This window comes from Schistocerca gregaria, chromosome X (assembly GCF_023897955.1).
Source record: "Schistocerca gregaria isolate iqSchGreg1 chromosome X, iqSchGreg1.2, whole genome shotgun sequence".
In the NCBI taxonomy this organism is placed as follows: Eukaryota; Metazoa; Arthropoda; class Insecta; order Orthoptera; family Acrididae; genus Schistocerca; species Schistocerca gregaria.
In genome coordinates this window covers 154,664,882-154,677,652 of record NC_064931.1, presented here as the reverse complement: position 1 = coordinate 154,677,652, position 12,771 = coordinate 154,664,882, and the positions used below count along the sequence as shown (strand labels likewise).

At 47.1% G+C, this 12,771-nt stretch overlaps 1 protein-coding gene across 2 annotated transcripts in view; it reads left to right on the top strand.

The window, feature by feature from the left end:
* LOC126299419 (cyclic AMP-responsive element-binding protein 5) overlaps positions 1-12,771 on the top strand; it is a 150,540-nt gene that overhangs the window by 70,848 nt on the left and 66,921 nt on the right. For both annotated transcript variants that reach the window (XM_049991316.1, XM_049991317.1), the window contains exon 7: positions 8,073-8,210. In XM_049991316.1, the coding sequence (XP_049847273.1) occupies positions 8,073-8,210 (138 nt within the window). The remainder of the gene's footprint in view (positions 1-8,072; positions 8,211-12,771) is intronic.

Below are 12,771 nucleotides of genomic sequence, written 5' to 3'. Positions count from 1 at the left end.
GAGGAAAGGACTTAAACAGATGGGCACTATCCGTGCAATACATCCTTCAGTCCCATAACCCTCCTGGCCTCAGTGTCTGTTAACCAACTCTAGCCACTACCTCCACCCAACAACTTCCACTTCCTCTGTCCTGTCAACCCCTCCCAATCCATGCTTCACATTAGCTTCACTCTGCACCATTCACCATTGGCTCCAGTACCCATATATCACATGCCTAGTGCACCTGTCACATCTCCCTCTTGCATTTGTAGCGAGCAAACCTCCAGGGGGCTTACCGCTGTTTGGTGAATACGTGCATGGCTACCGTGACCTACTCTTCAACTGTCTATTATCTCCTCTGACTTTCCTGCCTGTCGTAAGAGGCGACTAAAAGGAGTCCCTCCCCCTCAAGGGGGTAGTTAGCCCCTTGCGTCCGGAGACGGACGGTTCCACGACCTATATTTGTGGTCATTTTGGTTTTTCACTTCTTCTGGTTTCTTCCTTCTTTTGGTTGGTTCCTTTCTTTGTTCTTCTCCCTCTCACTGCCTTACTTACTTTTTCCCTTGCCTTCTTCTCCTTGCCTTCTCTGGTCTCGGCGTTTGAGACAGTCCGTCCTTTCTCTCCCTTCTTTTTCCTCTTCTTCCTTCCTCCCTGTGCTTGCCTGAAGTCCGACCCACGCCTTTGCACACGTAGCCGGTGATGGAGTAACACGTAATTCCTCGCCCTGGGTAGACAAGTAAGGCATGCACGTACCCCCTGGTAAAGGCCAGGCCCAGGGAGGGGTGATTGCCTGAGCTGACACCTTCCGGCCATGCCGATTGGTCCACCCGTCCATTTCTCAGGAGGTGTGACCTGAGGTGTAAACATTCACGTAAGGCGGGAGTGCCCTCTGAGAGGGTCCCCACAAGGAAGGAGCGTGCCATCGGAGATGCTGGCAATCATGGGGGATTCCTACACAATGGATTTCTCTTCTACTTCTCTCTCGACTTCTGCCCAAAAACGGAAACTTGACCAGCCACCAGTGACAAAAGTACTACCGCCTGCCCCAAAGTTCCTCATAGTTTCTCGATCTGAGGACGGAAAGAATTTTTTATCTGTCAACCCTTTTGTTATCCAGAAGGGTGTAAATGCCATAGCCAGTTCTGTCAAGTCTTGTACCAGATTGCGTAATGCTACGTTGTTACTAGAAACTGAGAGCGCCTTTCAGGAACAAAAACTGCTTCGGGCCACACTCCTGTACACGTTCCCTGTCCGGGTGGAGGTTCACCGCACTTTGAATTCATCGCGTGGTGTGGTATATACTAGATTACTCAACGGATTGACAGTCTTTTCTCACTGAGCAGGGTGCGACGGCTGTCCACAGGGTCATGAAAAAGGTCGACAATGACCTTGTACCAATCCGGACACTTTTCTTGACCTTTGATAGTGTTCAGCTGCCGTCACGCGTCAAAGCGGGCTACAAAGTTATTTCTGTTCGCCCCTATGTCCCGCCACCTACGCGCTGCTACCAGTGTCAGCACTTTAATCACACTCGCCAGTCTTGTTGTAATGCGTGTCACTTGTGGCAGGGATGCCCATGAGGGTGACTGTCCACCTCCGTCTCCTCGTTGTGTGAACTGAACTGTCAGGGTGACCATGCAGCGTCCTCCCGCGACTGTCCCATCTACAAGGAAGAACGCTGTATACAGGGAATTCGGGTCAAAGAGAAAGTGTCCACCTCGACTGCTCGCAAGCTATTTGCTAGTAGGAAGCACACACTGCTCCCAGCGGGGAAATACAGTACTGTCCTCGCCTCTCCTTGGACTACCACGTAGGTGGCGATGCAGACATGCGATCTGACCTTCAGCACTACGGTTGTGTGTTCGGCCAGTGCTAAGATCGCCCGGTCGACGTCTCCTCTTCCTCCCGTCACCCCTCGGACACAAGCACCTTCATCAGCTTCTGTCAAGACGAAGACCCAGAAGTCAGATGCACGGGCCATCAAGAAGGAACCATCCCATGCAGACTTCCTACGTACCTCAAACTCCCAGCCATCGACCAGTACTTCCACTAAACAACCTTCCAAGGAGGTTCATAGGAAGAACAGTTCTCCTTCTCCGCTATGGCGCATTTCTTCTCCTGCGCCACCCAGCAGTTGCCACCCCAGGCCGTCATCCATTTCGCCTGTCCGCACCGCTGGTAGCTGAACATCTGGCCATTCACCGGCGGAGGAAGCTCCCCCTCCCGGCCATCTTAACAAGATGGCCGATGAACCTATTGAACCAATGGACGATGACTTTCCGCCTACTGATAGCAGCGGCAGTGCTCGCTCGAAGCCAGGCCCTCAGCGGCATTTGATGTGACCCCTTCTTGCATCTTCTTTTTCTTTTTCTTCTCACAGTGGCACTTATTCACTGGAATATTTACAGCATTTGCTCCAACCGAGAGGACTTAAAATTGCTGCTCCGCTTGCACCGTCTTCTCGTCGTAGCCCTCCAGGAAATGAAGCTACGCCCATGCGATCAAATTGCCTTGGCACACTACGCCTCTGTGCGTTTTGACCTACCCCTGTGGCAGGTATTCCGGCTCATGGTGGGGTTATGTTGCTGGTCCGGGATGATATTTACTATGATCCCATCACATTGCACACCGGCCTGCAGGCATTTGCCGTCCGAATTACTCTCCCCACTTTTACATTTTCCATTTGTATCATTTACACTCCATCGTCATCTGCCGTTACCAGGGCAGACATGATGCAAATTATTGCTCAGCTACCTGCACCATTTTTGTTAACTGGAGACTTCAATGCCCACCATCCCCTTTGGGGCTCTCCAGCATCCTGCCCGAGGGGGCTCCCTGTTAGCAGACCTTTTCAACCACCTCAATCTTGTCTGCCTGAATACTGGTGCCCCTACTTTTCTTTCGGGTACATCTCTCACCTATTCCCATTTAGACCTCTCTATATGTACTACCCAACTTGCACACTCGTCTGAGTGGTATGCACTTTCTGATACATATTCAAGTGACCACTTCCTGTGTGTTATTCATCTCCTGCATCATACCTCCTCTCCGTGCTCAACCAGTTGGAACATCTCCAAAGCAGACTGGGGGCTCTTCTCTTCCAGGGCGACCTTTCAGGATCAAACCTTCGCAAGCTGCGATAGTCAGGTCGCACACCTCACGGAAATCATTCTAACTGCTGATGAATATTCCATCCCTTACACTACTTCTTCTCCACATTGCGTACCATTCCCCTGGTGGACCGCAGCATGTAGAGACGCTTTACATGCTCGTCGACGTGCTTTACACACCTTTAAATGCCACCCTATGGTGGCGAATTGTATCAATTATAAACGATTACGTGCACAGTGTTGTCGTGTTATTAAAGAAAGCAAGAAAGCCAGCTGGGCTGCTTTCACAAGCACCTTCAACAGTTTTACTCCTTCTTCTGTTGTCTGGGGTTCCACTCACCAGTTTCTGGCTTGACGGTCGCGAATGACGTCCTTGTGCCCCCTGAGGATGTCTCCAATGCCTTCGGCCGCTTTTTCGCAGAGGTTTCAAGCTCCGCTCATTACCACCCTGCCTTCCTCCCCCAAAAACAGGCAGAGGAGGCTAGGCCACCTAAGTTCCGCTCCTCAAATCGTGAAAGTTATAATGCCCCATTCACCATGCGGGAACTCGAAAATGCACTTGTCCTGTCACGGTCCTCCACTCCAGGGCCTGATTCTATTCATATTCAGATGCTGAAGAACCTTTCTCCTGCGGGTAAAGGTTTTCTTCTTCGTACTTATAATCGCATCTGGATTGAGGAACATGTTCCCACATGGTGGCGCGAGTCTATTGTTGTACCAATTCTTAAGCCGGGGAAGGACAAGCACTTGCCTTCTAGTTATCGACCCATCTCGCTTATCAGCTGTGTCTGTAAGGTGATGGAGCGAATAGTTAACTCTCGTTTGGTTTGGCTGCTCGAACCTCGACGCCTACTTACCAATGTACAATGTGGATTTCTTAGGCGCCACTCTGTTGTTGACCATCTGGTTACCTTGTCGACCTTCATTATGAATAACTTCATGTGGAAGCCCCCGACCGTAGCTGCGTTCTTTGATTTGGAGAAGGCTTACGACACCTGTTGGAGGGTGGGCATTCTCCGCACCATGCATACATGGGGCCTTCGCAGTCGCCTCCCTCTTTTTATTCGTTCCTTTTTAGTGGATCGTCAGTTCAGGGTACGTGTGGGTTCTGTCCTGTCCGACACCTTTGGCCAGGAGAATGGGGTGCCACTGTGCTCAGTTTTGAGCTTCGCTCTCTTCGCCATAGCGATCAATCCAATAATGGATTGCCTCCCAGCTTATGTATCAGGCTCACTTTTCGTGGACGATTTTACCATCCATTGCAGCGCACAGCGTACATATTTCCTGGAGCGCTGTCTTCAGCGTTGTCTTGACCGTGTTTACTCCTGGAGTGTCGTCAATGGCTTCCGTTTTTCTGCCGAGAAGACGGTCTGTATTAACTTCTGGCTCTACAAAGAGTTTCTCCCACCATCCTTACGACTCGGTCCCGTTGCTCTCCCATTCGTGGAGACAACAAAATTTTTAGGTCTTACATTTGACAGGAACCTTAGCTGGTCTCCACATGTGTCATATTTGGCTGCCCATTGTACCCGTTCTCTAAATGTTCTCAGTGGTATGTCGTGGGGAGCGAATTGAACCGTCCTACTTCTCCTGTATCGATCGATTGTCCGTTCCAAGCTGGATTATGGGAGCTTCGTATACTCCTCTGCACGGCCGTCCATCTTACACCGCCTCAACCCCATACAACATCGGGGTTTACGTCTTGCGATCGGAGCGTTTTATACTAGTCCCGTCGAGAGTCTTCATGCTGAAGCCGGTGAATTGCCACTAACCTACCGGTGCGATATACTGCTTTGTCGGTATGTCTGTCGGCTACTGTCAATGCCCGACCACCCGACTTACCGTTCCTTTTTTGACGACTCTTTCGACCGTCACTACGGGTTGTATGTCTCTACTCTGCTACCCCCTGGAGTTCGCTTTTGTTGCCTCCTTCAGCACCTTGATTTTTCACTCCCTGCAATCTTTTGAGTGGGCGAGAGCCATACGCCACCTTGGCTCCAGGCTCAGGTTCGCGTTCACCTTGACTTCAGCTCTCTCCCAAAGGAGGTTACCCCCGGTTCCGTATACCGCTCCCGTTTTGTCAAACTTCGTTCAAAGTTCATTAATATGACCTTCATTTATACAGATGGCTCTAAGACCAATGACGGTGTCAGGTGTTCTTTTATTGTCGGGGCACAGAGTTTCAAATACCGGCTCCATGGCCATTGTTCAATCTTCACAGCTGAGCTATTTGCCCTCTACCAGGCTGTTCTTTACATCTGCCGCCACCCACATTCTGCTTATGTCATCTGCTCCGATGCCCTGAGCGCCATCCAGTGATCCGTATCCAGTTCACCCTTTCGTGCACCGGATCCAACGCTCTCTTCAGCAGCTGGTGGATGACGGTTCTCCGGTTATCTTTATTTGGGTGGGTTTCTGGCCATGTCGGTATCCCTGGGAACGAAGCTGCAGATGCCGCGGCCAAGGCTGCTGTCCTCCAGCCTCGGACAGCTTCTTTTTGTGTCCCTTCATCCGATTGTAGCAGGGTCATTTGTCAGCGCATTTTGTCGCTGTTTCATGCCAATTGGGCTGCACTTACGGACAACAAGCTTCGGGCCTTGAAACCTCTTCCCGTGGCTTGGACGCCCTCTTCACGCCCTTCTCAGCGGGAGGAGGTCGGTTTGGCCCGGTTACAAATTGGACACTGCCGGTTCAGCCATCGCCATCTGCTGACGGCTGCGCCAGTGCCATTCTGCCCATGTGGGCAATTGCTGATGATCCGCCACATTTTAACTTCTTGTCCGAATTTTAATACACTGCGTGTTGATCTTGGCCTGCCATGTACTCGGGATGCCATTTTAGCGGATGACCCAGGAGCAGCTGCTCGCTTTCTTCGTTTTATCAACTTGACAAACCTGTTTAAGGACATTTGACTATGCCGTTTTTTTGTTTTTTTTTAATCCTCTGCCTGTCTATGTCTTTGATAGTATTGTCCCATTTAGTTGCTGTTTTAACCTTGTGCCTATCGGTGCATTCCTAACTTAGTCTGGGTGCTAATGACCATTGTAGTTTTGCACCCTAAAACAAAAAAAAAAAAAAAAAAAATCCCAGCTGAACAAACCCAATCCCTCCATAGCTCACCTGCTGAAATTCAATCTCAGCATTGCGTGCCCAGCAGGCACATTGTAGGGGCACAGGTGTGTCCATGTGCGTGGGTGTGTTTTTGTACTCTAGCGATAAAGGATTTACTGTGAAAGCTTTCAGGGTTTTCCTCTCTTTCGTGTTTGCATATTGACACCCCACTGCCTCTGCTGTTCGGTGAGTGGTCTTCTTTACTCCTAAAGTAAATTCTGGAATATTATTGACATGCTGCCACCAAATTACAGAATCGAAGAGTTTTGGAAACAGTCAGAATTGTTGTTGCTGTGGTCTTCAGTCCTGAGATTGCTTCTATCCTGAGCAAGCTTCTTCATCTTCCAGTACCTACTGCAGCCTACATCCTTCTGAATCTGCTTAGTGTATTCATCTCTTGGTCTCCCTCTATGATTTTTATCCTCCACGCTGCCCTCCAATACTAAATTGGTGATCCTTTGATGTCTGAGATAATGCCCTACCAAACGATCCCTTCTTCTAGTCAAGTTGTACCACAAACTACTCTTCTCCCCAAGTCTATTCAGTACCTCCTCATTAGTTGTGTGATCTACCCATCTAATCTTCAGCATTCTTCTGGAGCACCACATTTCAAAAGCTTCTATTCTCTTCTTGTCTAAACTATTTATCGTCCATGTTTCACTTCCATACATGGCTACATTCCATACAAATACTTTCAGAAGCGAAATCCTGACACTTATATCTATACTCAATGTTAACAAATTTCTCTTCTTCAGAAATGGTTTCCTTGCCATTGCCGGTCTACATTTTATATCCTCTCTACTTTGACTATCACCAGTTATTTTGCTCCCCAAATAGCAAAACTTCTTTGCTACTTTAAGCGTCTCATTTCCTAATCTGATTCCCTCAGCATCACCCGACTTAATTAGACTACATTCCATTATCCTTGTTTTGCTTTTGTTGTTGTTCATCTTATATCCTCCTTTCAAGACACTGTCCATTCTTTTCAGCTGCTCTTCCAGGTCCTTTGCTGTCTCTGACATATTACAATGTCATCGGCGAACTTCAACGTTTTATATTTTTTCTCCATGGATTTTAATACCTACTTCGAATTTTTCTTTTGTTTCGTTTACTGTTTGCTCAGGATACAGATTGAATAATATCGAGGAGTCAGAATTAATGTACATGAAAATAGAAGGTCAATAGTACGTGGTGATTGTGGTATGTTTTATCATCTTCCACAATCAACATCTCAGTCCATTCAGTTAAGAGGTTGCTGAGGTGCAACAATGTTAGTGAGACTAGATTTGGGTTACGTGAGTGTGACATGGATGCTATTCATTATGGCTTCATAGCTACCCCACTGTCTGCCTCAGATGTGACACAGTTCCCATAAAAAATGATTGTTTTGGAAACATAGCCAAGAAACTGTTGTAATGTTTTGAGATAGTTCAAGTTTAGATCTTGATTACACCTGTTATTGCAGTCACAGCAGTTCTTGTACCTATAGGCATACCTGTAAGCCAGGTTACTAAACATAATGGTAGAGAAATGGCACATGAGGAGCAATGGTTCTGAGGGATTGTGCCTATCAATCAATTTGTTATAGTTTGTCCAAATTTCCTGGCTTAAATGTTACATTTGAAAACACTTGTATGCTGACTGCATGTGAATGTAAGCTGTGCTTTCTGGTCCCTGTGTGTCAGTCTATTGATTGGAGGAAGAAGCACCAAAGCTATCTTTCCTGCTAGGCGAGAGAAGTAGTGACTAATTTTTCGTTTATATTAAAATGTAAATATTAAAGATGTACAGATTATGTATTGATATTTTCTCATTTTTATTATGTAATTTATGTCAATTTACTGGTACTTACCTCTTTATTTTACTTTTAAGCCTATTGTCACATCTGTAACTTCGGGTGCTTCTGCAACCAGTAATGAGGACAACAGTCAATCAGTCGACATGTCAACATGTGTTCCAACAGTGTGCAAACCTGTCGCTCCAACTGATGGATCTGCACTAGTTAAAATGGTAAGAATCATATATTTGTTTGATAGTCTGTTCTTAGCTCATATGTGTTTTGTATAGTAATAAATTTTGAATGTACGTACGCAAGCGGGCGCGCCCGCACACACACACACACACACACACACACACACACACACACACACACACACACACACAAGTAAAGCAAAGCACCAAGAAGGGGAGGAGGAAACAGAATGAAACTTCACGAGTTGAGAGGGTACGTGGTGTTACTCTAACGAGAGCATAATCAAGTCAAATTTACGAAGAAATTGGCAGTGTGAGCCCCCTTACCAGTGTGATGTTCAACCCTTTTTAGCCTCTATGCATGCACTGATTCAATTGTGAATAGTGTCATTAAGCCACTGTAGCCTCTCCAGAGGCAAGATGGCCCACAACTGTTGTAACTGTTCCTTTAAATCCTTGAGGAGAGTTGATGTTCGAGCTAGTCCCACCCCTGTTCTATCTGGAACATATCTGGGGATGTTACTGCTCATGGGAGTACTTTGACAGTTTCTAGAGGGATGTGTCATGTCTGGACAAGCATTGTCCTGTTGAAAAATGTCACCACGACTCTGTTGCATGAGAGGAAACACGTTAGGATGCGGGACGCCTGTGACATACCATTGGACCATCAGAGTTCTATCAGTCTCTACCTGCCATAACCTGAAGGTGTACCTAATGGATTCCCTCATTGTGGTGCTGTGAGTAACACATCTGTGATTCTTCAAAACATTTGGAGTTTGGGACCCCTTCCTAGGTCGCTCCCAAGCTAACCGATTACAGTTAGGCTATCCAGGGTAGTGCAGAACTGCAATTCATTGCTGAACACAATGCTTCGTAGTCCATGTCTGCAGCTACATACATACTCTGTATGCACGTATGGTGTATGTCAAAGGAAACTGTGTGCAGGTACTAGTCATTTTCTTTCCTAGCCGCTCACAAATAGAGCGAGAGAGGAACAACTGTCTATAAGCCTCTGTACCAGCCCTAATTTCTCTTATCATGTCTTTGATGTCCTTACGCAAACTTACATTGCTAGCAGTAGAATTGTTCTGCAGTCAGCTATAAATACCTGGTCCCTAAATTTTCTCAATAGTATTTCACAAAAATAATGTAATCTTCTCTCCATGTATTCCAGTTTGAATTCACGAAGCATCTCTGTAACACTCCATAGTGATCAAAACAAGTGGTAATAAATTTAGCAGCAAACTTCTGAATTGCCTCAATGTCATCCTTTAATCCAACTGGGTGGGGATTCTAAGCACTCAAGCAGTACTAGAGAATGGGTCACACACTTCTTTTACATCCGGTCTCCTTTGTAGATGAGCTGCACTTTCCCAAATGTCTGACAATAAAACAGGGCTCTCCCTGAGCAGTCACAAATTTGTTTGAACTTGGAATGTGTTCAAGAATTCTGCAGCATACTGATGTCAAGGATATGGGTCTCTTATTAAACCCTTATATACAGCAGTCACCTGTGTGTTTTTCCAGTCACTTGAGACTTTGCACTGGATGAGAGACTCACGAGAAATACAAGCTAGGTTAGGGGCCAATGCTGTAGAGTATTCTCTGTAAAACTGAATTGTGACACCATGTGGACCTGGTGACGTATTTGTTTTCAACTTTCTCAGTTGCTTTTCAACACCAGGGAAACCCATTTCTATGTCCACACAGAATTCTGTGTGATGGTCAAACAGCGGTCTCTCTGTATGGTCCTACTGCAAGAATAATTTTTTAAACGTGAAATTTAAGATTTCGCATGTCGCCTTGTTGTCTTCTAATGTCATCCCAGACTAGTCAATGAGTGATTGGATAGAAGCCTTCACTTAATGATTTTATGTAGCACCAAATATGCTCAAGTTTTCAGCAAACTGTCAATTGGTCCCTCTGTCAGATGTTCAGGAGGTGTGAACAATCACCTAAGGTGGGAGTGCCCCCTTCTGAAGGAAGGAATACACCATTGGAGACACTGGCAATCACGGGGGATTTTCTCGCAATGAGCCAGTCATCAGCTCCACAGTCGTTGGCTGCAAAACTTAAATGGAATGAGGCTAACAACTCAAAGGCGCTCCCGGCTGCACCGAGGTTCCTCGTGGTTTCATGTACTGAAGACTATCAGTCCTCCGCTACAGTAAATCCATTTATTATTCAGAAAGGTGCCAATGCAGTTGCTGGCCTTGTGAAATCGTGCCCTCGTTTACAGAATGGCACTTTGCTTTTGGAGACTACTTCTAATCCTCAAGCGTAACAACTAATTGCAGCTTCGCTCCTCTGTGGCTATCCCGTTTGTGTCAAGGCCTGCCGAACATTCAATTCTTCCTATGGTGTTATTTACACTAGGTTGCTTGATGGTCTGACTGGGGCTGAAATCCACGGTGTCATTGACATCCATTGTGTGATGAAAAAAGCAGGTGCCTCTGTAGTGCCCACATGCACTCTTTTTCTAACATTTGCTAGAGTGGTTCTTCCATCAAAGATCCAAGCAAATTATAAAGTTATCACAGCCAGACTATATATTCCGAACCTGATGTGCCGCTACCAGTGTCATCATCACAACCACACGCGAGAGTCCTGCCAACACCCAGCCAAATGTGTTACCTGTGGTAGGGATGCTCATTAGGGCAACTGTCCGCCTCCTCCTCCCTGCTGCATAAACTGCAATGGCGACCGTGCCGCCTCCTCCCACAGTTGTCCCACGTATCTCGATGAGCGGGCTGCCCAGGAGATCGGGGTGAATGAAGAAGTGCCTTACCTGGTCGCTCACAAGTTTTCAGCTAGTCACAAACCCTGCATTCTACTGTCTGGCACCAATAGTACTGTTCTTGCTATGCCTCGCTCCACAAAGGACGTGGCCAGACAGATATGTGATCTCAAATTTAGCACCAGAATTATGAATCGCCCAGCGTCACGGTAGCATCCGCATCTGCTCCTCTAGCTGTGCGGCATGCCACCAAACGTTCTCCTCACGGGGCGAAATCACCAGCTACACAACCGGCAGAACAGAAAGGACTGAAGGAATACTCCTGTGAAGACTTCCTATGTCCCTCCAGCCAACCAGCATCTGAGTCTTTCTGTGCTAACCGGAAAGGCTCTAAAAAAGTCAAACAAAGGTACAAGGTTTTCTCCTTCACTGACTCAGAGATCCTGTTCGACAGTGTCACCACGTGATACCCCCCGGCCGACCTCCGTGTCACTCGTGTGCACCACCTACTGCATTTCAGCCCTGGACTCTGCAGGCCGACAGCAGGTGAATGCCGACACTGCTGTAGACATCGTGGAGCAGGATCCTTCTTCCACTGGGACCTGTAGCACTGAGTCTATGAAGGCTGGCATTCAGCAGCCGCCCCAGTGACACCCCTTCATTTTTTCTTCGTCACTAATCTCCTCCAATGATATGTTTGCGGCCTTCAATCCAACAAAGAGGATTTACAGCTGCTCTGTGAATCACAGCATCCACTTGTTCTCTGCCTTCAGGAAACAAGATTTTGTCCTCATGACTGCTTTGCTCTCTCAGATTTCTTCCCAGACCATTTTGACCTCCTCCCAAATGTCGGCATTCCATCTCGTGGGAGAGTCATGCTGCTCATGCATGATGGTGTTCGTAGTCAACCCACCTCCTTGACTTTCCACCTTCAAGCTGTTGCAGTTCGCCTTTTCCTTCCCTACTTGACCTTTTCCCTTTGTATTGTTTACGTCCTTCCATCATTCGATGGATTTCCTCCAGCTTAGTGGCCAGCTATCTCACCCCTTTCTGCTGCTTGGTCACTTTAATGCGCACCATCCCCTTTGGGGTTCTTCCACAACCTGTCCGAGAGCTGTCATCTTGGTTGACCTTCTTAATTAATTTAACCTCTTCTGCCTTAGCACAGGAACACCTATGTTCCTTTTAGCATCCAGGCACACTATTTCTATTTGCACGTATTTGTCTGCACTGCTCAGCATGCCCATTGTCTCAAGTGGTCCATTCTCTCTGACACGTACTTGAGCGACCATTTCCCATGTGCTATCCGTTTGCTGACCCCTACACCACCTATGTGCACACCCAAATGGCAGCTTACTAAGACCAACTGGATGATTTCCTCCTCCCTGTCTACATTCGATGAAGAACATTTCCCCTGTTGTGATGACCACGTGGAATATCTTACAAAAGTTATCCTTACTGCCGCAGAATGTTCGATTCCTCACACTTCCTCTTTACCACGCCATGCCCCAGTCCATTGGTGGCCCTAGTCATGCCATGACACAATTCCCATGCGGAGGTGTGCTCTCCGTGTTTTCAACCATCATCCTACGATGGTAAACTGCAATCAGTATAAACAGATATGTGAAAAGGGGCATTGCATTCTTCAGGATAGCAAAAAAGCTTGCTGGATTTCATTCACTAGTTCTTTTAACAGTTCCCCTCCCTCTTCTGTCGTGTGGGCCAACTTCTGACAGTCCTCTGGGACCAAGATTGCTTCCCCAATTTCCAGCCTGACAGTTGCAGATGATTTTGTTGTGTACCCTGTTTCTGTCTCAAACACATTGGGCCGCCATTTTGTGGAGATTTCGAGCTCCTCCCATT